This window comes from Glycine soja, chromosome 19 (assembly GCF_004193775.1).
Source record: "Glycine soja cultivar W05 chromosome 19, ASM419377v2, whole genome shotgun sequence".
NCBI lineage: Eukaryota > Viridiplantae > Streptophyta > Magnoliopsida > Fabales > Fabaceae > Glycine > Glycine soja.
Window position 1 is genome coordinate 37,711,374 of NC_041020.1, and position 26,052 is coordinate 37,737,425.

Here is a 26,052-nt window from a genome sequence, read left to right on the forward strand (position 1 = left end):
CTATTCGTTTTCCCGTGATGTTTAATGCGGGACCACGGCACTTACGTCTTTGCCTTGGTGATAATATTTTCCGGATCTTTCATGCATATATTTGTTCTCAGTGTGTGCTCTTTTGTGTGCAAACAACAATCTCTTCCCTTAGTAAAATAAAAATAAAAATCCTTCTTTCTTCTGAATCTTCAATCTTGCATTGATCCATGGCAGCCAAAACATCTACCAACGGCACTCATTATTCTCGCTCTCGCCCCGAGTACATTCCAAACCGCATCCCCGACCCGCATTATGTCCGCATCCTGGACACCACGCTTCGCGACGGCGAGCAAGCCCCCGGAGCCTCCATGGTTTCCAGCCAGAAGCTCCGGATTGCTCGCCAGCTCGCGAAGCTTGGCGTCGATGTCATCGAAGGAGGCTTTCCTTCAGCGTCGCAGGAAGACTTCAATGCTGTCAAGATGATAGCACAAGAAGTTGGCAACAACTGTGATGCTGATGGCTATGTTCCCGTCATTGCCGCCCTCTGTAGGTGCAATGAGAAGGACATTGCCACAGCGTGGGAGGCTCTGAAATACGCCAAGAGGCCGAGGCTTATGCCTTTCATAGCAGTGAGCCCCATTCACATGGAGTACAAGCTCAATAAGACTAAAGAAGAGGTGCTTCAAATAGCTAAAGATATGATCAAATTTGCACGCAGTTTAGGTTGCAGTGACATCCAGTTCTGTTCCGAAGATGCAGCCAGGTTCTATCGCTTTCTTTGTATTTATTAGTAGTACTACACAAATTAAAAGAATTAACTTAGGTTCTTAACAAAATTACTACTCTTTGGGTCTTAAAATAACTACTGCATCTGAAAAAAAAGATTATCTTGAGTTTCATTTTAATTTTTGTATATGATATTAATTATTTTTTTTCAATAACATGTTTAATAAGTGTCTCTTTAACTTTTTAAATGTAATATATATTAATGTTTAATTTTTGTAAAATTTTAACTTTGTTGGTCTCAAGATAAATATCGCATTTGAAGAAAAAAAAATTCTTTTAAAATAAGTGTGTCATTTGACTTTTCAATGTAATATTAATTATTCCTTTTTACTGGTAATACTCATAATAAATGTCATTTTAGTTTTTGAATGTAATATTAATATTATTCTTTCATTTATTTAATAAATTTAATTTTGTAAAATTATTATTTTTTTCATCTATCTATTGGTTTTGTTTGATCTATGTCAAAACAACAAAGGATGACATTTATTATGTGATGGATGGAGCATTTTTTCCTTTATTTATTAACTTTTCTTGGTATGTGTAAAATAACTTATGATGATACTTATTTTAAGATGGAAGAAATAGTTAAAATTTATTAAAAAATATAAAATTAAATTCATTACATAAAAAATGAGATTCATCAAAATTTATAATTTATAATAAGATTATCAAATTTGATAGTTTAAGTAAACTCATGAGAGTTTTATAGACTCGACTTGTAGACTTAAATTGTAGATTTGTAAGAGTTTACTTCATATAAAAATAATTATAAAATATCTAAAAATAACATACCAATTTAAAAAAGATTTATATTTTAATCTTATTTTTTTAACTTACTGACTTGTTAATTCGATGATAAACTCGAGAGTCTACCGAATTTACTTAGAGTTTATAAAATCTATTAAAAAGAGAGTTTACACACGAGTCAACTCGCAGAAAATAAGTAAACTTGTAAGAGTTAACTCGAGAATTTATAACCAGTTTATAATAAATTTCAATTAATAGTAAAAAAATGTGTTTAAGAGAATTTATTACTCTCTTGTCCCTTTTTTATGATCAAATTATAAAATGTTTCTCAAGTATTTTTCTGAATTCGATGAATAGTAAATGAAATACATTAATGTCAATACAAAATTTGATTAAAGGCCAACTTTGTCCGGTATAAAAGAGTATTTTGAGAATCTTAATTGATTAATCACATACATAGCCAATAAAAATTAAAAAATAATAAATACATTAGTGATGAGATAAATTAAAGGAATTTTCAACAAACATATTTTTTTATCATTTTTTTCTATATGTACATTTTCCTTTTTTTCCATCTCTCTTTTATTTCAATTTTAAATTCTCTCTCCTCACCTCTCCTCTCTACAGATGCAGAGTATTGAATTCAAGTTATTTCAATCCACCCTAAAGTAAGATGTAACATTGTTCTTAATTTTCACTGTGTTTGGATTGGCGGAAACTTAAGCTCAACATTATTTTTAAATTAAAGGCAACAAAAATTGTGGCTTTTGTGGTAATTAAACTCACTATATATAATTTTGAAATCACCAACCCAAAGCAAACACACTGATAAAACTCACCCTTTGCCCCTCTTCTTAGGTCCCTGAACTCGCGGGTACACACACCCTCTCGTTTGGCATTTTCCTTGCTCACTCACAGTAGTTCACAAAGTTCACCAAACACTGCACCAACACAATGCTACCACCTGCGTACACCAGTTAAGCCAACACCTAGTAATGCACGCTCACCTTCTTACTGAAAAAAAAAACGAATCACGATGCCACTGCGCTTGTCCATATTCTTTTTATCGTTTGGCCAAAGTGCTTGGACGAGACTACTGTGATCATAAAGAAAAAACACGACAAGGGTAGGCGTTAACTCAATCATATCGGACAAATTATTAGTTTGTGCTCATTCTACGTTGCACACCCACGTTTCTGCCTCATCTTTCCAGAGGTTAAGGCTGTGTTTGTATTTCCGTTGGCTTCAATGCAACGGGAAAGCAACATGGGTGTTGCTTTTGGAAATTTTGCCTCAGAAAGTCTATTTTTTCCGTTCAACACGATTGGATCGCATTCGCAAACATACACTAAGTTGTTTGTTTTGTTTTGTAGCATTAGTTATCACTTAGAATAAGATTCATAATGCATTTTTTCCTACATTATTTAAAATAGCTTTTAGCTTATACTTTTTTTCCTGATTATAAGACTATTTTTAAAAATTTGTTTATTTTTTTAATAAGATATTTTTTTTGATTTATAGATGTATTAATTATTTTTTCTTTTATATATTTAATTATTTTCTCTCTAAATATTAATGAGAAATAATTAAATGGATAGAGTGATAATAAAAGAATAATTTTAAAATGATAATATAAATAATTGATAAATTTAATGTGATTAATTAAATTAATTATTTAAGGGGTGTGAATTAATTAAAAGAGTCTTATAATTAGAGACAAATGAAGTATTTATGATTTATGGGTGATTTTGTTTAAACTTAAAAAATAATTTTAAAATAGGTGATTTTTAATTTTTTTTAATAAATAGATAGAATTACTTATTTCAAGTAAATAGTTTAAACAAACATATTAGAAAAAAAATAAAATTTTTATTTTATTTAAAAAAATGCTTACTTGAAAAAAATAAGAATAAGCAAACTAACCCTATATTTAAAAGTAAAAATTAAGTAGTATTAAAATAAATAAGTGTAAATAGTGTAATTTTGTATGAAGTGAATATTATATACATTTTTGTTGGTGTCAAATGTTGATATATATAGTCATGAATTTTGAGTTCTTCTTATTACATTATTCAACCATTATGAGACCAGATCGGATAGAGAGTTTCTTTATCAAATTTTGGAAGAAGTTATCAAAGCTGGGGCAACAACTTTGGGCATAGGTGACACTGTGGGCATAACAATGCCATTCGAGATTAGACAATTGATTGCTGATATAAAAGCCAATGTCCCTGGAGCAGAAAATGTTATTATTTCTATGCACTGTCATAATGATCTTGGACATGCTACTGCAAACGCAATAGAGGTATACACATAACTCTACCACATAATGTAGCCAATAATAAGATATTGATAATTTTATTTAGCCTTAATTGCTTTTCAGGCTGCTCAAGCTGGTGCAATGCAATTAGAAGTAACAATTAATGGGATTGGTGAAAGGGCTGGTAATGCCTCATTAGAAGAGGTTGGTGTCAATCATCTTTATATTGTGTAAAGAATTTAATAAATGTTAATGGAGCAATGTTCTATTGAAATATCAACGTAAAATTCCTTATAGTAACTTGGTGACAGAATTACAACGCTCAATCAGGGTTCGAATTTCCAATTCATATTGGACCTGTTAATGAAATGATTATATATTTTTTTACCCCATATATGCCTATCGTCGAAATGATTATATTACTCTTCTATTTCTTTTTATTAACTATCTCAAGGCACTTAATTTATTCATTTACCTTAATTAATGTATTATAACTTATTTTACATTTTTTTATTCAAGGTTGTGATGGCCCTAAAATGCAGGGGAGATCAAGTCTTAGGTGGTTTGTATACTGGAATTAATACAAGGCACTTATTGAAGACAAGCAAGATGGTTTTATATTTTCAAACTATTCTATCAATTTTGGGAAACTTTTTCCCCTTTAAGTTAACTTTTGTTTGATTCAATTTTTTAATAAAATCTTTAACAATAGGTCGAAGAGTTTTCTGGTATGTATTTACAACCACACAAAGCTGTTGTAGGTGATAATGCCTTTCTCCATGAAAGTGGCGTTCACCAGGTTAGTGAAATTAAATGCATGCATTTGCAGTTAACTAATTATATTACACCACATAGACAATCCACTTATCATTATATTCATGTAATGTAAATCTTAGAACTTTCATGTTATGGATTTTCATTTACTATGCTACATATAGTTTAACGATGTTATTAATAAAATGGAATTACAAGTTTTAGCAATCACTTTAGTTTATTATCCAAAATTCACTTGTATTACATTTCTTTTTATTTATGCGAAATTTCAAATTGAATATCGTAGGTGGATATATATACATATATCATCCATGCGTTGTGAGATTTGAATTGAAAATCTTTTCATTTATTTCTTTAGTAATTAGTTCTTTTTCTTACGTTATATTTAGTGGTCAGAATATGATAAGATAAGATATACCTTAAAGGATAAGAACATCATATGATAAAAGTAATGAACACCATGATATGAATCAACTAGCAATTGGCGGCGGCGACAATATTGGTGGTAATAATTACAGTAGTAACAATGACAGTGATAGTGGTGGTTTTGATGGTTACAATAGAAGTGACGGTTGTGACAATAATAATAATGGTGATGATTGTGTTGGTAAAAATGGTAACGATAATGATCATGGTGGTGGTTGTGGCGTTGACAATGGTAGTGAGTGACAACACGACTGTGGCAATGGTGATTATAATGGAGATGACATTGAAGACAATGGTGGGAGCAACATTCGTAGTGCTTGGTAATGTTTGTTGTATTGCTTCATGTGTTTGCTGGTCTATAACATTCCTACCCACATCAAGTAACACCTTGTCCTCAAGGTGATAATCAACTTTCATCTTGTTCCAATTTTCCTAGGAAGTATCATTTGGTGAAAGACCCTTCCATTGGACTAAAACCATCAACTGAGGTTCATGTTCAGAATGCTCCTACTTCGAGTTGAGAATAACCAATGGAGAAATGATAGGATAATCATCAACAATAGTAGGGGGCAACTCAAACCCATTGATAACTGCTTTCGAAGGATGAAGACAAGGTTTTAAAAGGGAGCAATGAAACACAGGATGGATACAAGAGTTATCCAGAAGTTTGAGTTTATATGCCATGTGTCCAATTTTCTCTAGAATTTGGTATGGCCCATAGAAGCGTTTGGCTAACTTAGAGTGTGGTTTACCTTTCACTAAAGTTTGTTGATGAAGCCGTAATTTGACGATGACCCATTCTCCCACCTTGAAACTAATGTCATGACGATGGTTTTCCACAAACTGTTTCATGGTTTCCTGGGCTTTAATAAGCTTCTTCTTCAGACTTTGTGAACAGTGTCTTGCGATTTATCGAAAAATCATCCATTGCATCAATGCTTGAAGAACCTGCTATGTGTTGGGGAATATTGGGGGGTTTCTTCCAAAGGTGATTTCATAGGGGGAAAGTCTGGTGCTTGAATGAATTGATATGTTATAGGACCATTCGGTCTATATCAAAAACTTACCCCAGGACAACGGGCGATGGTGAACGGAGGCTCGTAAGTACTGTTCGACAACTCGATTTAGCATTTTCGTCTGTGGATGATAGGCAGAGCTCATACAAAGTTTTGTGTCGCTGAGTTGGAACAATTCTTGCCAAAAGTGGCTGATGAACAATGGGTCTCGATAGTAGACCAAGCTATGAGGCATTCCATGAATTTTCCCAACAATGTCCATGAAAAGGATTGCAATAGTGTGAGTCGTGAAGTGTGACTTGAGCTTGGCCAGGTGGATTTCTTTTGAGAAGCGGTCAAAAATTACCAAGGTCGTTGTGTGTCCACAAAACATCGAGAGACTCACAGTGAAGTCAAGGAAGAGGTCCTCTCATGGACGAGAAGGGACTGGTAGGGGCAAAGTAAACCACCCTATTTTCTGTTGACATATTTGGTGCACTGACAGTCAACACAGGCAACTACGAATTGACTAACGTCATGTTTCATTCCTGACCAAGTGAAATTTTCACTAATTCGAGCTAGAGTTTTAGTTACTCCCATATGGCCTCCCGTCGGTGATGAATGGAACTCGATGAGCAGGGTCGTGATAAAACAAAACACCTTTGGAAGCCATATGTGCCCCTTTTGCAGGATTAAGTCTTGTATGATAACACAATCTGGATGATCCTCAGGATTATCTGCAATTTCCTGACGGAATTTAATGAATTCCTAGTGGGTTTGTAATTCACGCTTTAATTCCTGCAAAAAAACAAAGTGAGGTTCAGTTAATATTAGAAATTGTCTAACGATAGGTTCTGGAATTCTTGATACAGCGTCGACGACGGTGTTGGCTTTTCCCGACCGATACTGAATGGAATAATTGTACCCAAGCAGGCGGGCTAAGTACATCTGTTGTTCTGGAGTTTGAACAACTTGAGTCATCAATTCTTTTGGATTCCTGTGGTTCGTTAGGATAGTGTAGTGGTGACCCAATAAATATTGGAGCCACTTCTTAACTGCTGTAGTTATGGCGGCGAGCTCCCTGACATAAGTTGATGAATGCAAAAGTTTTAGGCAGAATGGTTTACTAAAAAATGCTATTGGATGACCTCGTTGAGACAAGATAGTGCCCATTCCTACCCCAGAGACGTCCTTTTCGACAACAAAAGGTTCTGAAAAGTCTGACAGCCATAACACCGAAACCTTACAAACAACATCTTTTAAGGTGTCAAACGCCTTCTGAGCCTTTAAAGACCATTGAATATGATCTTTAGTCAGCAAGTTGGTTAAAGGAGTGGCAATCAATGCATACCCTTTTATAAATCGCCGATAAAATCTTGATAAACCCAAAAATCCGCATAGGGCTCTCATAGTGCGAGGTTGTGGCAAATCTTGAATTTCCTTAACGTTTGCGGGAACGGGTTCTACTCCACTTGTTGAAACTAAATGCCCCAAGTATTCCACTTGTCGCTGCGCAAATGAGCATTTGGACAACTTCAAAAAGAATTGCCCTGTAAGTAGTACCTGAAAGGTTGTTTCCAGGTGTGTGAGGTGCTCCGGAAAGGATTTGTTATAAACAAGAATGTCATCAAAGAAGACAATGATGAATTTACGCAAATGAGGAGCAAAGATGCTATTCATTGTCACCTGAAAGGTGGAGGGGGCGTTACATAGCCCAAACGGCATGACCTGAAATTCATAATGACTGGTTTTGCTTACGTCATCGTCCTTCATCAAAATATGGGGATACCCTTGTAGAAGGTCTAGCTTCAAGAACCAAGAAGCACCTCCTAACTCATCCAGAAGCTCATCTATAGTGGGAATAGGAAAACGGTCCTTGACCGTAATTGAGTTCAAAGCTTGATAGTAAATGCAAAACCTCCAAGACCTATCGCATTTCTTAACCAGGAGCACAGGTGACGAAAAATGACTCGTGCTTGGGTGAATGATTCCATTCTGAAGCATAGCCCGAACTTGAGTCTCAATCTCCTGTTTCTGAAAATATGGATATCTATAGGGACAAACATTAACAGGTTCAGAATTAGGAAGCAGATGAATGGTATGGTTGGGATAAACATTCACAGGTTCAAAATTAGGAAGCAGATGAATGGTATAGTTGGTGGTCTGTGAAGGAGGCAAAGTTGTTGGTGTCTAAAAAAGTTTGTGGAATTTGTTAACTAAGGAATGTATTTTTAGATTTGGGAGTTCAATATCAGTGACATTGGTTGAAGGGAGCTCGACTGGAATCACTCGAATATGAAAGAACCCACTCCCGCTATTTGTTTGTACCAAGTGTTTGAGTTACGAAGGGGTGATGTTTTGAAGGGTAAAGTCTATCTCACCCTTTAATTCAATGATCCAATTATTGTTCACGAACTTCATAATGAGCTCGTTGTAGTCAGTTAGGATAGGTCCAAGTGACTTGAGCCACTAAACCCCCCGAACCAAATCTACCCCACGCAAGGGAAGGACATGAAGGCCAACAGTGAAGCTCTGGCCCTGAACGTGAACCGTGACTTCGACACAGAGATGGTGGCATTCAACTTCGTTGTTGTTACCCACCGTTACTCGTAAGAGGTGAGTGGGCTGAGCATTCAAGCCCAGGGTTCGCACCATACGTTGTTGCACAAAGTTATGAGTGCTTCCTCCGTCAATGAGGATGATCACCCTCTGAGTAGATATCCGACCCACCAAGTGAAGTGTTTTAGGGGCTAAATGGCCCAAAAAGGCATAAAAACTTATTTGGGCCTGGGAAGAGTCCACAGTGTCTTTCGAGTAGGGTTCTGGAAAAAGAGGTAGGGTAATAGATGAATCTGGAGCAAGGGTTATATCATGAGGTTAAGCGTTTGTGCCCTCTACTAAATTTCTCATCGCAATTGAAACATAACCTTTTTTCTCGATGAATCAACATCTCTTCTGGGGTGAAGCGCTTAATAGGGAAAGGGGGTGGCTGAGGGGGTGAAGGTAACAATGGTTGAGGGAGTGTGTGGGGAAATGTGTGTGATGGCGGTGGAGGGGAGGAAGTCGGGTTAGTTCTGCCGCAGAAGGAACAGTGATGGTCAAGTAACTTTTCTTCCTGAAGTCGCGCCAACGACGCTGCCTGGACCAACGTGAGTGGTTACAGGGCTTGGACCTCGCGGAGGATGTCGGGCGTTAGGCCAGAGACAAACCAACTCAGGAGAAACAACATTGGAAACCTTATAATGCGATTGGCGAGTGTCTCAAACTGTGAAAGGTACTTACTAATCGTGCCTGAAGAGTTTGAAGAGGGTTCCGGTGGGGTCGTCATAGTGCGACGGTGCGAAATGAGCCTCAAGGGCTTGAAGGAACCCCGCCCACGGTGAAATTTATCCGTTCTTTGTCATCCATTGGAACCAAGCCAAGGTATGACCCTCTGTATAGAAGGATGCGATGGTGAGGCGCTCGTGGCCTGGAGTGGCATGATACTTAAAAAATTGAGTAATCTTTAAGATCCAACCTGAGGGGTTCGACCCGTCAAATCGGGGAACTTCCATTTTCATTCGTGGAACATGCGATGAGGAAGAAGGAGGGAACGAGTTTGAAGAGGAAGACAAAGGTGGTGATCAATGTTGTTGTTGCTGGGTTGTCTCCAAAATGGTCATTCGCTGGAGTAGCTCGTCCAATTTGGAGGTAACATGAAGATGGTTAGAAGCTAGCTTGACGATAACTTCCTCAATACGGTCCAAGTTTGTCTTTGATCATGTGGACTCTGCCATAACAGACTCAATGAAAGCACCAAGTGTTATAGGCACAAAACTAGAAAAAAGAAATAGACTAGCTTCGAGGGCTAGGACCTCCAAAAGGAAAGGTAAGAAGGGAGATTGTATTATTTCTATCTGCCTTTTCCTTACATTCAAGTAGTCTATATACAGGAAATTAAGATAAAAACAGAATTTGACACTATACTAAGAAATGACAGACACTAACGGACATACTAAAATGGCAGACAACCATATTCTAATTTATCCAATCCTATCCTGCCAGATCACCAATTCATAACATAATTAGTTTTACACAAAATCCTTAAGATGTTGTGGTTTGATGATTTTGCGTGGTGGCCTTTGGACAATATTTGTGCTTGATAATGTTTGTTGTATTGTTTCGTATACTTGCTGGTCTATAACACATGTAAAAAACATATTCAATTACATCTATTTTCTAATCCTTAATAGAATGGAACAAGGTAGAAATTAACAGTTGTACTAATGCCGTTGGCCTTGACTTTAGTCATGTAGAGCATTTTCTTTTGGCATAGGAGCCTTCTAGGCCTACTGACTCTTATATAGAGGTGCAAATGGAGATCCCTTAACGGACCCTTATTTCCTTAATAATTGACTTGAAGTTCTTTTCATTTATTTTCATTTGAAATTTAATTACAATAGCAATAAAACACATTTGGTAAAAAAAAAAATGAGACCTTTTAAACTAAATTGATGAATTCAAATAATTAACCCTTACAGAACTCCATCAAATTCGCATTAGAACTTTGTTTTGATTCCTTTTACACATTTGCTTTTTTTTTTTTCACGTGAAATGTAATTAAACTTTTTGGATTTTAATATATATATATATATATATATATATATATATATATATATATATATTTATTGTATTTGAGACTCATCCATTATATTATTTTAGTTGGCTTGCTAATAAGTCCATATTAAGTAATCCTTTGATTTTGTCCCTTGTTTTTTTTTTTTTTTTTTCTATTTTCAATTCTACTTTGTAGGCTGGATTGTTAAAGCATAGAGCTACATATGAAATAATGTCTCCCGAAGATATTGGTCATGAAAAGTCCAGTGGAGTTAATATGGTACTAGGGAAGCTAAGGTATTCTCAGAACTCTTTTGTACTATATATTTTGTGAACCTTTATACAAGAATTTATTCTATAAGATAGTAGGATGAAACTTTACAGCATAAAAGCTTGTGAGATTTTTCTTCTTTTATATCAATTAATGGAATGGAATTGTAATTTATAACAATTTCCAGAAAAACACTTCTAGGTCATTTAGGCAGGGCTGGATACGATTCCGATTCGACTTGATTACTAAATCAATCTAAACCAAACTAAAGAGAGAAAAATTCAGATTGATTGGAATTATCAGTTCAATTTGTATTTTTAATTTACAAACCCACTGATTTGGGTATTGAATTTAAACATACAGAACCCAAAAAAATTCGAACTTATGTGAACACATACTATTTTGGAAAATTTTAAATTTTTATATTGTTTAATTCAATAATTTTTATTTTGTGTAATTCTATATATATTTTCAGCTTTTGATATTATTTATTAGTTTTCTTTCATTTTATAATGATTTTCCATTCTTAATATTTTCATTGTTTTTATTTTTTTATATTAGATGATCGACTTGGTTCTGGTTGAGTTGCCAATAATTTTTTTAATTGTTTTTTTTTTGGAGAGACCGATTCAACACAAATTAATTAACATTGATAGATCTGAATCTAAATATTTCCTAAACCTGATCCAACCCTACATTTAATTTAGGTACAAAATTATTTGGAACAAGGATTTGTATAATATGCACAAATATTTTATCCTTATATTTCTATTCACTTATAATTTATTAATAATAACATTAAATATATATTATATCAATATTTTTTAATAAGAAAATATTATAAACTACTTAAGAATATTAAAATTATTTTGTAGCTTGAAAAATCACTTCATGTCATTTCAATTATTAAAAAATTTACAATATCAAATAAATGATTAATCTTTTTACGAAGTATTATTGACGGAATTATAGTATAGATCATTTATATGCATTTAACATTTAAATGATCTAATATGACTAATATTCAAAAGATTAAATTTATTATTAATGCATCTTTAAAGGAAAGAATTGATAATTTAATTGAATTAATTATTCATTTGAAATTTTTTATATTCATTAATAATTATAATCAAAATAAACATTATCAATATAATGTTGAAGTATCTAGCAACATTTTTTAGCTAAAAACTTACACAAATATTTGATTCATTGTGTGTTTTGTAAGTATAGTATTTATTAAATTAACTATCATAAATATAATACATAAAAATAATAAAGAAATAAAAAATTATTGTACTAAAGTATATATTAATATATAGCTATTATTCAAATAATTATTTATCAAATTAGTTAAAATAAGTAATTAATATTCGTATCATTTTTAAAAATAGTTTTATATTATAGTCTATTTTACTTCTCTCTCTCTCTCTCTATATATATATATATATATGTATATATATATATATATATATATATATATATGTGCAATATTATATAAATTAATGATTATTTTTTAAAACTTTAATGATTAAACAATGTCTTTTTAAAATATTGAATTTTTTCTAAAACAATAGTCCTCTATTGAAAAATTAAAGAAAATTTTATTTCCTATTACATTAAACAAGATATCTATTAAAAATGTTATGCATATGTATAAAAGAATTTGATATTTCATTTGTTAAGCTGATTAATATAAATAAAATTTAAATGTATTCGTAATGAAAGAAATTAAAAGAAAAACTAAATACATATTCAATTTTTATTTTTGTTAAGATTTGGACTCTCTGCCTTAACTAACCTAATATTAGTTCGTATAAAAAGCTAAGCTATTATTAATGAAATATACCAAAAATTAAATTCAATAGAATTTTTTCATTTTTTTATCAAGACTTGTAAGGATAAATTTGTAACAAAGTAAAAAAATTGGTGTTCGATGAGTATTATATTTATGTATAATTTTATTTTCTCTATTTAATTAACACACATTTGCACACTCGCACTTATATATATATATATATATATATATATATATATATATATATATATATATATATATATATATGTATGTATGTATAAACAAATAAATAAAAAGAGAGATAATACTTTTATATTTTGTTAATAAAAAATAGGTTGTATTTATTATTTTTATTGTTTGAATTTTAAGAATATAACTATAAAAAATAAATTTAAAGTTTTGAAATACAAGAAACTTATAGATGAAATAATTGAAACTTTTATGAAAATAAATGAATTAAAAAAATAAAAGAAGTTCAAAACAAATAAAACATTAACACTATGAGTAATGTTGAAGTAAATTATAGTATTTGTACGCAAGAATGTGAAATTAAACAAAAAAAAAAACCAATTGTTTCTATGTGATATCATTGATTCATGGTTTATTTTATGTTTTTTTTTTTGTAATTTGGTAATGATTGTTTTGTTTCTTTTGTATCATAGACTTCATATAATCAATTTATGACTCATTTTTCCTTCGTTTACATTTTTGCATCTATTAGTGGACGCCAAGCTTTGAAAAGTCGTCTCAAAGAGGTATTAAAATATTTTCGTTAATATACTCTAAGTCATTCTGAATGTTTTCCTTTATTTTTCATGAGTTATTCTCTTTACCTTTTCAGCTTGGCTATGAACTTAGGGATGAAGAAGTTGAGAGTGTGTTTAGGAACTTCAAAGCAATAGCCGAGAAAAAAAAGGTTGAGAATTAGTTATTTTTCTTTCCTTTTCATGCTTCATTTTCAATCAAGAATAAATATATAGTTATATGTACTTAACATTAACTTTGTCAACAAGTCATGTCTATGGTGATTTGTCTATATGTTAAAGAGAAGTGTTGGCCATATTCTCTCACATTTTCTTTTGAATATTCTTAGTAATAGATCAAAATTTATTTGAAATCAACAATTTTGATAGGTTTTACTTTTCAATTAATATTTCTTTCTCCTAAATTTATTGAAAGTTGATGATTTTCAATATATTTTAACAAATCACCGAAAGTATCCAAAAGAGAGTGTTAGAGGAAGTATGGCTAGTACTCCTTATATGTTAAATAATTAATTTGTTGTATTTATTCTTTATTTTGTGCATAGAATTAAGGTCAAATGATAAATGATTTTAGATGCGTGTCGGCGCAACATATGGATTGTTTCATGATTTTTTAGCATACATATTCCTTTGAAGTGATGAGTTTGTTTGTAAGTGCTAAAGGATTTATTTACTCTTGATTTAACTCAAAAGTGTACAGAGAACTTAACCTACTAAAATTATTTGGGGTGACTATACTTTTATTTGTGCACCGTACAAATGAACTCAATTCAGAAAAAAATTATGTTCACCATATGTTGGTTTTGTAGTAACACATCTATATTTCCTATATTATACAAAAAAGAGAACAAAATTTTGCAACACTAAATTAATGTCTAATCATAAATAGAAAACATCCAAAATCATGAAGCATGAATAAATCAACCAAAACTTGAAAGAAGCAAAATAAATAGGTGTGAGGACTAGTGGATCATCATTAGGCTTAGTTAGTTAGATGCCATAGTTGTTTTTTGGCTAAGTGTTAATTGAAGAAGCCATGATAGTTAAGTTAGTTATTTCTGTTATAACTAACTTTAGGCTTGTGTATTCCTTATATATAAAGTGTTAGCTAGGTGACTCATGTGAGTGAATCACAAACAATTTGGTGAGATACTTTTTGAGTGTGTGAGATATCAAAGTGTGAGCAATCTTGCTCTTGTAAAGTTCTTCCAATCTCTCAATAAAAGTCCATGGAGTATCTTGAAGAGTGGATGTAGGATTCAAATCCGAGCCACTATAATCCTTGTGCTCTTCTTCTTTCTATCTTTTCTTTTCTTTCTGCATTCTTCTGCTACCATTGAGCAAAACTCTTTTCAGTTTTGTTGCTGCAAATCATACAATAGGAAAACTAGAAATTTCATTATGCATTATGGTAAAAAAAAAAAAAAGCAACCCAAAAATTATGTCATGTGTACGTGTAGACCATAGCTCATTAGTTACTACACCAAATAGAATTTTTTTTTTTTTTTTGCTTTGGACTACACCAAATAGAATGCAATGTCTACTAAGGAGATGATCACATGACACTTCTATGCCCAAACTAATCATGTATTGCAACTACAATAATCATTAACACTAGGAATTAAGGCTTTTTGAATAATTTGATAAATGATCAAATTTTGTATTTGGTTTTCTATTAACTTTTTTGCCTTTGGTCGTCTTTGATAATTTTTTTAAATTGGTTCCTAAAGTGCTATCCAAATAACTTTATTTCACTATTTAAAGTGTCATCTAAACAAATTGAGGGGACAAAAATAAAATTTTAAATTTATTAGGTATGAAAGGCTATTTTTTTAATAGTGATCAAAAGTGAAATTCAATTATTTATCATAAATAAAAAATATATTTAAGTCTTTTAAAACTATATAATTGTGGTTGTCTTCTTGTGATGTTTGTTAACAGTGAATCATTTTGACCGTTTCTTGAAACTAATGTCTTTCTATTGTCTAACTCAAGTGTTTGGTGTCTTTAGAGAGTTACCGATGTTGACCTCAAAGCATTGGTGTCAAATCAAGTTTCTCATGATGAACCTATTTGGAAGCTTGATGGTTTGCAGGTAAACTCACAACTACAAAATTGACATTTAACATCATTTTTTTGGACATTCAACATTTGTTTTAAATCAATACAGAAACGATTGTTGTTAAAAGTAAATCATTTTTAATGAAATTCATTATACAATATCGGTTCTCTTCAAAACTGATGTAGTACAATAGCAAATAGACAAAAAAAAAATGATATCAATTCTAGAAAACTTGATGTTGTAAGTACCATATAATATTGGTTCTATCAAAACCAATGTTAGAACTGATATAGTATAGTACTTACAATATTAGTTTTGATCAAAATAGATGTAGAAAGTGTGTTTTCTACATTGATTTTATTGATTTTTTTCTATAACTGATGTTGTATAGTCACTTTCTACATTGTTTAATTACATGATCGATGTAGAATATCATTTTTTTTAAAAAAAATATAGCCTATTCTCTTTATTTCCCTCCATGTAATTTTAAAAGACACATTAAAAGCTTAAACAAAAATTTTAATGCACTTCTATTAACAATATTTGGTTCTCCATTCATCTTCTTAAAAAAAAAGTGGTCAGAATATCAGTGCATAAATTATTCAAGTATTGTAGATATGATAGAATGAGCCCAAAATATGCATGGCAAATTCCCAATGATCACTTGCTCACTAATGGAAAAGAAAGTATATTCAGTCGTTAGATTTTTGTCTTCTTCACTAAAATGTGCATTGGCTGCTTCATTGAGATTACCACTATGCTTTTGACATGAACCGATATTTACAAATGAAGAGGAGATATATAACTGAAAATGTATCAAGTCTTAATTAGATAAGCTAAACATAACTTGTTCTGTACAAATAAACCATTCACCAAATACTAGTTTTATAGGATAACAATAAGAAAATCTGTGTAGACCAATTAGAAGCAAAAATTCGCATAAGAGTAATGGATCACTAATAAAAAAAATATTATCGCAATAAGCAATAAGATTCTAAGAACTTATGTGTAAGCATCTGATCAATTATCATCCAAGGTCAAACAAATGGCTAAACTAGAGACCCATAATATATGCCACAAAAATTTCAAAGCATATTAAAGTTAGGTGGCCCTCATTGCTCATCTACAAGAACTATCATTTAACATATTGCCTTACGGTTGATGCCTGTCAGCACTCCGATTTTTAACCCCATATCATGTTTAAAAGAAGAAGAAAAAGAAAATTTCAGTGGTAAGATCAAGCTCTTCACCTTATCTGCACTTAATTATGCCTCTAGTAAAACCAACATTCTAGAACTAACTACAAACCCTCCAAAAAGTATTGGACAATCTATTTGTATATTTGAAAAAGAAAAAAAAAATCAATTAACTACGAATGCAAATTTCACCAAGAGAAAGAACTTGGGTATACAAATCAATCATCTTTTGCAAAATTTTCAACAAAAGCAATAAACACTAATAAATAATTAAAACCATTGAACAATGTATAAAAACCCTAACTTTGATCGATTAATAGTATTCAAATTTCAAATTACATTACATTTTTTCTTCTTTTGATCCCAATTAAAACCTATAAGCACTCTTATAATTAGGGAAAAAAAGCAGAAAAGAAAACTACATTAAGTTTTTGTAGTGTGTTAGGATATAAGAAGAAGGAAGAGTTAGTTAATATAGTTAGACTACTAATGAGTTAGTTAGTTAGTTAGAGGGGTTTATTAGATATAAATAGAGGAAGAAGGATAGGAGAGAGGGGGATCTTATCATTTGTAGATTGAGCATTAGCTCTTTGTGAAAGGAGAAATCCTTTGTGAAGGGGAAACCCTTGGAGGAGAATTTTCTCTCCTATTTTTTGTTCTTTTCTTACTAGTCAATAAAATCTTTTATTTTCTTCCTCATTTCAATTCTCGATTCCTAACAAATTGGTCTGACCTATCGGATCTTTGAGGAGAAGCTAGTGTTAGGGATGGAGGAAGCACAAATTTGGGCTAAAAAGGTGGAGCTGCCAGCGTTCATGGGGACAAACCCAATTGGTTGGATTGCTAGGGTTGAAAAATTCTTTGAGGTACAAGAAATTCCTTTGTTCCATAAGTTGCAATATGCATTCATGAGCATGGAGGATGTTGCAACACATTGGTTCTACATTTGGAGCCAAAACAACCCAGATTCAAATTAAGAGTCATTTTCCACAGCTTTGATCAAAAGATTCGGAGATCGCCATGGTAATCACATCTTTGAAAGATTGAGTATCTTGAAGCAAGAAAAGCCAACTGAGACAGAAATCCCCATAAAAAAAATGGGAGACTTCCACAAAGTTCTTGAAAGTGAGGACCAACATTTCAGAGTGGAAACACATGTTGCGCAAGATATTGAATGAAAAACTTGATTCCCATGTCTCTCAATAAGACAAAAATAGCATGAAGGGAAGTGGGTCAGAATTTAGTGAAGCAAAGGCTAACTCTTGGGAAAGAAAGGTGGAACTACCTAGCTTTGATAGAGGTGGAACTACCTAGCTTTGATAGAAGCATAGAAGGGGGAACTAATTTGAAGGGTAGCAATTTTGAGTGTGACAGTGACCCATTGCAGTTCTTGAAATCAGAAAACAAAAGTAAAGAAGGTTTAGTAATCAAGAACCACACCCTTTGTGATGGAGAAGAAACCAAAAATGATGAAACAAAGTTAGGAAGAGAAAAAAAAAAGATTGAAAAGGTTATGGGGGAAGAAGTTGATCCATCGATAAAGAGGGAGAAGCACAGGGAAAATGGAGTGGCGAATGTGGGTTACGAAGACAATTTTCTTGATAACCCAATTACAGATTTAATCAAGAAGGAAGTTGAAGCTGGTGATTCAACCAAACCACATTGTTTTCAAGATTCAGATTTCCATAAAAAGATTGTTATGGTGAAACAAAAACCATTCATAAAGGTGGTTGGAACAACAATGGTGTTGGAATCTTGGAATGTCAACTTGTTGGGTAAGCCTTTAGCATTAAATTTTGTTGCATCTATGACTGACAACTTAGCCATGGAGCTAAGGCAGAATGAATGTACTGAGCCAATCAACCTGATTAAGTTATATGGAGTCCACCCTTGTCATTCCCACCACCGAAGCCACCAAACCTCAGTTTGCATGCAGGGGCAATAAGTCGTTCCCAATTAAGCTAAAAGAGGTGTAGTTGCCATCCAACAATCAGACAAAAACTTTAGGAAGTTTTAGTGTGCAATTCCAGTTTTTAGATTCCAACCTTAAGGACAAGGTTGATTTTTAGGAGGGGTGTATTGTTAGGATATAAGAAGGAAGAGTTAGTTAATATAGTTAGACTACTAATGAGTTAGTTAGTTAGTTAGAGGAGTTTATTAGATATAAATAGAGGAAGAAGGGTAAGAGAGAGGAGGATCTTATCATTTGTAGATTGATCGAGCATTAGCTTTTTGTGAAAGGAGAAATCCTTTGTGAAGGAGAAACCCTTGGAGGAGAGTTTTCTCTCCTATTTTTTGTTCTTTTCTTACTAATCAATAAAATCTTTTATTTTATTTCTCATTTCAATTCTTGGTTCTTAACACAGTACTACTGCTTCTACCAAGCCAATGATGCTGATGAACGGCTCAACTACCTCTTGATTAGTCCTTGCCATTGAAATCGAAATTGTATGGAACAAAATAGCAATGGCAAAATTCACAACTTTTTTTTTTGTTTTGTTTGATAAAACAAAAAATAGGATTTCTCTGGTACATGTAGCCTTTGGATTCCATAACTTATGAAAAGCAAGATATTTAACACATATCTCTTCCAGTTCCAAATGATCATGATTCATGATGGCCTTTCATCTGAGAGAATGTATAGTATGAGCCAAATGTAGAAACTTGTTTATTCCTCAAACAATAAGTGATAAACTACCAATTAGGAAGTTGAAGTCTACAAGAGGCCATATCAATTGCTGAGGAAAACACTAACTAAAAATTGATCTAAAAATCCCAGACATTTTTTGTTTGCTGGTAGATAAGTTTGATATATTTGGTGAAGCTACCATCCAAATCCTTATTCCATACAAAAGAAAGTGAGGCAACAATCAATAAGACACTCGTCATTGTACCTGCATATTTTCAGGAAAAGGAATTGATACACAACAATGATAGTATCCATTTTCATTGAAAGGAAATCTCTGTAAAAAATGAGCTTTAGGAATAAGATACTGCACCTAGTCCTCTGATCCATAGTGCTTGAATATGCCCCGTGCATCAAAAGAGTCAACCTTTCTTGTCCACTTGTTCTTGTTCCTGAACACTGACAAAATTATCTAAAGTTTTAGAGAGCAAGGGAAAAACTCTTTTACTTTGGAAGGGACACTAAAAATTAGGTTATTCTTGCTTTACATTTCTTGTCTTTATTCTTCTTCTTCCATAGAAGACAATTTACACCAATGATGGGAAACTTGATACCACACTTTAACCAAAAACCTTAAGACTCATGTTTATTGGTCTTTTCTTCACTTATATGGTGCTCAACTTTTTCACTTCTACTGGATGTGAAACTTCATCTGATACTTATACTCTAATAGTATAGTCCTACATTTAGTGAAATAAGAAAAAGTAAAGCAAAAGATAAACATAAAATATAAATTTATATCTTCAATCAAACATTTTAGTAAAACAGTAGAGCAAAGCTTTCAATACATCAAACAATTTGATTTGACATGTATAACAAAAGTGCATCTTCGTTCAATCACTCCAGAAGAAAATAATTATATTGGGAGTCTGTAATTTTAGGAAGATTTTTTTATCCTTATTTGTACTTATCTTATTTCTCTCAATGGATTCTTTTTTTGTCACAAAGAAAAAACAACAAATAACAATTTAATACAATTCATGAAAATTCAATTTTAAATGCTTTTTATGTTTAAAAAAATGATAGATCAAAATAACAATGTGAATCTGTGATATACCAATGCGCATGATCACCTCTTAGATAAAAAATCAAAAGATAAAAACACCAATGTATAGTCAGAAATCAGTCACACCACACAAAACAAGCATCTCAATCATACAAAATAAAAGCTTAAAAATCCTTCTCTAAGATGTGCCTTTGAAATACCCGCATAATTGCATATGCTTTCGCAACCAAGTCAACTGTTATAATATTGACAAAAGGTAAAGGGGCCACACTCAAGCACCCTAGCTACTCTTCCAAGGTTTGAGAACACCAACAACTATGATAGCTGCTATTATCAACAGTATAATGATGACAATGCACATCCATTTTCAAGAGTTCTTCTAGAGTTTCTTATCATTTTGAAGTGCAGATGTCCCTCTCTAGACATGATTGACTGCATTGTTGACCTGAACAAGCCTCTCATTAATGCAAATCAAACTAAATGTGCCCTGCATTCTACATACACATGCATATATACAAACAAAAAACCAAGGGTGTGCGAGTGAGAGTGAACAAACCTGACTTTCAATGTTCTCTAAAATTTCTCCTTGAGCAGCAACTAACACTTCCATGTCAAGGTAAATCTAAAATAATAAAATAGGATTAGACCTACTATCATTTTATCAACTTAATTAAATATTTAAAACTAAGATTTTCGTGCAAGCAAACCTGGTGTAAATCAAAAACTTTTTCTCAATTTCTTTTAGAGCATCATGTCTCTCCTGAATTTCTTCTAGTGTGTTTACAATCTGCAGAAACCCAGATTTTCTTAATAAACTTTGCAATAGACCCACTGAAAGAGATTTGAAATTATAGGGGCTCCTTATTAGATTATAAATCATACAGAAACCTATTTAAATGCTCCCAGATGGTACAGGGACAAGCATATGGTTCGAATTTTGAAATGGCTCCCATATCAGTTAACAAACATAATTAGGAATTCACATCATGCATACAATTCAGATGGACAAGAATACATAAACTATTCTAACAGGGATGAAATAAAATTCTATAACAAACATAATTAGGAATTCACATTGTTGGTTTTGTGGAGGAAATTATAAAAAATAGAGGAGAGAAGAGAGAAAATACGTATGCGGAAGAAATAGAATTATTCTATTCTAATTCAAATTGTTCTCCGCAGCGATACAATAAATAGCAAAAGATAAACTAATTAGATAACAAGATATTAACAAAACAGAATTTTAAAACTAACTTGCTCCTTAAAGATAGGAACCACTTATTGACTAGGCTAATCCATTAAAACTGACTTACTCCTAAAATATAGGAAACCAACTTATTTACTAAATCCTATTTTAAAAACTGAAAAATAAAATATTATGCAGTTACAAAAGTATATCTTCAACACTCCTCCTTGCTTTTGGAACTGCAAACTCCAATTCTTTGAGTTCAAGTTTGTTGATAGACTTTGTAAACATGTCGGCCAGTTGATCTTTAGACTTGCAGTAAATTAAGTTCACTTCTCCACTTTGTTGCATCTTTATCAATAATAAACCTTGATGTTGAAATGTTTAGTCTTCCCACGACACACATGGTTGTTTGCAATAACAATGACTACTTGATTATTAACAAAAATTCCAGTTTTGTTCTTTTGAGCAAATGGAATGTTTGACCTTGTTGTAGTGAGATACATTAGACATCTAATCAAGCTCCCATAATATCCTTCATCAATGTTATCAACACCTTCTTCCTTGCTGAACTTCTCCTTTTGATTCATTGGTGTGCTAACAGATTTGCATTCCTCCATTTGAAACTTCTTCAAATTTTCTTTTGCATATTTCTTTTTTTTCATGTTTAGCATTCTTTCAAGATGACAATGACCAAGTCTCTTGTGCTTGAATTCCATGGGTGTGGCTTGAGTGAAATAGGTTGTATGCTCCTCCTCTGCTGGATCAAATGAAAAGCTTTTACCTTTCATTTTAACCCTTAGAACTTCCCGGCCAACAATGTCATAGATAAAGCAATGTTGATGTTCAAAGGACACTTTAAATCCCTTTTTAATCAACTGACCTACACTTAGCAAGTTTTGGTCAATATTAGGTACATAAAGAACATCTGATATTAATTTGATACCTGAACGCGTTGAAATTGCGACAGTTCCTTTTCCTTTTACTGGAATATAGCCACCATTCCCAATTCTGACCTTTGAGACATTAGTTGGCTTCAAATCCTTGAATAGAATCTTATCATATGTCATGGGGTTCGTACAACCACTATCAATCAACCAACATTTAGAACTACTCCTCATCGAATAGCATGTTGTAGCAAAAATATAATTTTCTTCCTCCTGCTCAACAACTTGAGCATTGGCTTCTTGTTGCTGAAATTTGCTTTTACAAATTATAGCTTCGTGTCCAAGCTGATTGCACTTGTTGCACTTTGTGTCTGGCCGTTTCCAACATTTGTATGGTGGGTGACCCAATTTTCCGCAATGCTGACAAGGTGGATAATTTTTCTTTTTATCCTTACCTTTGTTTTGGTTGTTTGCATTATTTTCGCTGCTTGCTGCCTGATTCTTCTTGAAAAAAATCTTTTTGCTTTCATCAAATTCATGATGTTTGGCGGGCAAAGCACCTTCGACAACACGATCTTGCCTCATCAACCTTCGTTGCTCTTGAGCTTGCAGGACATGTAGCACTTCTGTCAATGTGATTTTCGACAGATCCTTTGTGTTCTCCATTGAAGCTATAGATGCTTCATACCTCTCCGGCACCGTTACCAAAATTTTCTCTACAATTCTCGAATCAGCAAAGTCACTTCCCAACAACTTTATCTTATTGGAAATACCCAACAATTTGTTTGAGTATTCTTTGATTGTCTCTGACTCTTTCATCCTTTAAAGCTCAAATTCCCTCCTTAAATTCAACACTTGCATGCTTCGTATTCTATCATCTCCAGCGTATTCCTCTTTTAGATAATCCCAAATTGCTTTGGGTGATTTAAGAGTCATGATTCTGATGAATATCATTTGTGAAACACCAGTGAACAAACATGACCTCGCCTTTGCCTTCTTCATCTTTCTTTCCTTGTGATTTTTAATTTGGGCCGTGGTGGGATTTTCAGGCAGCGGATATATTTCATAATCCTCTTCCACAATATCCCATAAATCCAAAGACTCCATGTAGGATTGCATTTTCACTTCCCAAAGATCATAATTCTCTCCATCAAAGATTGGAAGAGTTATGTGGGAAAAACTTGCTTCACCTTCCATGGTACAAGTCCCGTAAGAATAAGACTCTGATACCAATTGTTGGTTTTGTGGAGGAAATTATAAAAAATAGAGGAGAGAAGAGAGACAATACGTATGCGGAAGAAATAGAATTATTCTATTCTAATTCAAATTGTTCTCCGCAGCGATACAATAAATAGCAAAAGATAAACTAATTAGATAACAAGATATTAGCAAAACAGAATTTTAAAACTAACTCGCTCCTTAAAGATAGAAACCACTTATTGACTAGGCTAATCCATTAAAACTGACTTACTCCTAAAATATAGGAAACCAACTTATTTACTAAATCCTATTTTAAAAACTGAAAAATAAAATATTATGCAGTTACAAAAGTATATTTTCAACACACATCATGCATAATTAGTTATAGAATTTCTACAACTTTTACACATTCTGCTTATGCTATATAGTAAAAGGTCTGCTGAAATTTCATTCTTGATCTTTATTGGCTTAGATAGACTCTATTTATTCTTTAATTACTCCTTGATGGCAAGCAATAGCATATAGCAGGCAAGTAGCAATTGTAATGATGATGCATATAGTTTTTTTTTAGGGGGGGTTGGGGTGGGTAGGGATAGAAATTGATGCATATAAAGCGAATAGTTATACACTAAACAATACATTACAAAGCAAGTCATACATGCTCACATGATAAAATAAAGGGATATTAAGGAATGTGGTATGGTGCAGCTACCTACATAGCCAACACAATTCACCAGCTTTAAATTGTCCATTGAAGTAATCTACAAAATTAACTCCAATACCTTTGCATTGAGTACATGATATTGCACCTGGCAGTTGAGCAAAAGATAACAGTTGAACACTGATGTTTCCAATGGAAAAGAAGAGAAAACTTAACATATTAGCTAGCTCTTCAAGAATTTTGCAGCTTCTATTGTATTCATGAAGCAAAATTAGTAGGCCTCAAATATGCATGGAAAAAATCCTGACTCTTCATAAAAAAAATTATTGGTATTCCTTTGAATGTAAATGCACGGTAGAGAAACATCATCAACAATTAACTGAAACAAATACATAATAAGCATGAAAATCCCACCAGCATAACCTTGGCTTATCTCACTAAGAGTGAACTAAAAAGTATACTACATTCCCACTGGAACCAGCATGACTATATGACTAGTTTTTTTTGATGTGATATCTGTATTTGGTGAATTTAACTCAAATAAGAAGCAGTTGAATTGATAAGCTTTACAAGATACTAGACTTTAAAGTTTAAAGTATATAAAGCTTAAAGCCTTCCCACTTTTTTTAGGAAAAATTAAGCAATATCTTATTATCTTTTAATGTAGGTGACTTGTGGAACTATGGGTTCTTCAACAGCAACTATCAAACTTGTCACTAGTGATGGTATCACACATGTTGCTTGTTCTGTTGGTGTAGGACCAGTAGATTCAGCTTACAAGGCTATCAATCTCATCGTGAAGGTTTGAAGTTTGATAAGTTCTTTATTGCTATTTTTTCCTTTTAATCCCATCGCTTACTATTATAAGCATTTACCCATTTCTATAGTTTAATTTGCTATTTTGTGCGTTCTATAGAAATGTTTTGGAATTTAACAACTCTCCTTTTTAGAGAGAAATGTTGAAAATTTTATGATTTTCCCCTTTTCCCAAAGTTTAGGGTTTTCATGGAAAAATAATGGGCTAAAAGGTTATGCATAAGACATTGTCAATCTTATTTTTGTTTAAGCATGACATTGGGAAGATAAAATCTTTATCTAAACGTACTATGTAGTTTTCTTGATTATATCATTGTATAGGGAAGTTTCCTGGATTGTTAATCATATAGACATTTTCACATTTTCTCATTTAAAATATTTAATTAGATTATCAAGCAATTATTAATAGTATTGATGTAGGAATCTTACACCTTTTGATGCAGGAAACTGTAAAAGTACTTGAGTACTCACTAAGTACAGTTACAGAAGGCACTGATGCAATTGCAACTACACGTGTTGTAATTCGTAGAGAGAATAAGCAATCACCAACTCCTGCTTTGAATGGAAACGTAATTTATCCAACATTTAGGTATTGTTAATCCAAAAGTTGATTGCTTTGGTATATCATTTTTGTACTAATCTCGCACGCGAACAATTAATTAATGTTCTACGTTTTGTGTTTTAATTAACAGTGGAACCGGAGAAGGGGTGGATGTTGTTACTTCAAGTGTAGAGGCTTATCTTACTGCACTAAACAAAATGCTCGATTTAAAGGAATGATTTATATTTGATGAAAGAATTCTAGCACCTAAATGTTAGAATTAACACTTCAAGTTATATATTGTTCTAGAATGTTACCTTTGTCAAGTCTCCATATAATGTACGAGAAATGGACTTAATAATGTCTTCTTAAAATATGTGAATTTCAAATATCAATTTCATCTTCAATTTTTTGGGGTTTATAA

General features: G+C 32.5%; 1 protein-coding gene across 2 annotated transcripts; it reads left to right on the forward strand.

The window, feature by feature from the left end:
• On the forward strand, window positions 1-26,052 carry LOC114399935 (probable 2-isopropylmalate synthase). Of its 2 annotated transcripts, XM_028362165.1 has the most exons (12): window positions 4-733; window positions 3,598-3,811; window positions 3,890-3,970; window positions 4,286-4,378; window positions 4,479-4,565; window positions 10,754-10,854; window positions 13,345-13,378; window positions 13,465-13,539; window positions 15,399-15,482; window positions 24,939-25,073; window positions 25,531-25,676; window positions 25,780-26,052. In XM_028362165.1, exons 1-12 carry the CDS (start codon window positions 198-200, stop codon window positions 25,865-25,867), a joined length of 1,674 nt encoding a protein of 557 aa, XP_028217966.1. In that variant the 5' UTR covers window positions 4-197; the 3' UTR covers window positions 25,868-26,052. The 2 variants fall into 2 exon arrangements, 1 of the variants encoding a protein (XP_028217966.1); XR_003663865.1 differs by lacking the exons at window positions 25,531-25,676; window positions 25,780-26,052 and having other exon boundaries at window positions 1-733; window positions 13,465-13,538; window positions 15,397-15,482; window positions 24,939-25,024.

Bases quoted from the DNA above. Each gene is read 5' to 3' on its own strand.
- LOC114399935 (XM_028362165.1), top strand. From the start codon at position 198: ATGGCAGCCAAAACATCTACCAACGGCACTCATTATTCTCGCTCTCGC. The intron at 4,379-4,478 runs GTTTTATATTTT...CTTTAACAATAG, and splicing joins TATTGAAGACAAGCAAGATG to GTCGAAGAGTTTTCTGGTAT. The intron at 4,566-10,753 runs GTTAGTGAAATT...TCTACTTTGTAG, and splicing joins ATGAAAGTGGCGTTCACCAG to GCTGGATTGTTAAAGCATAG.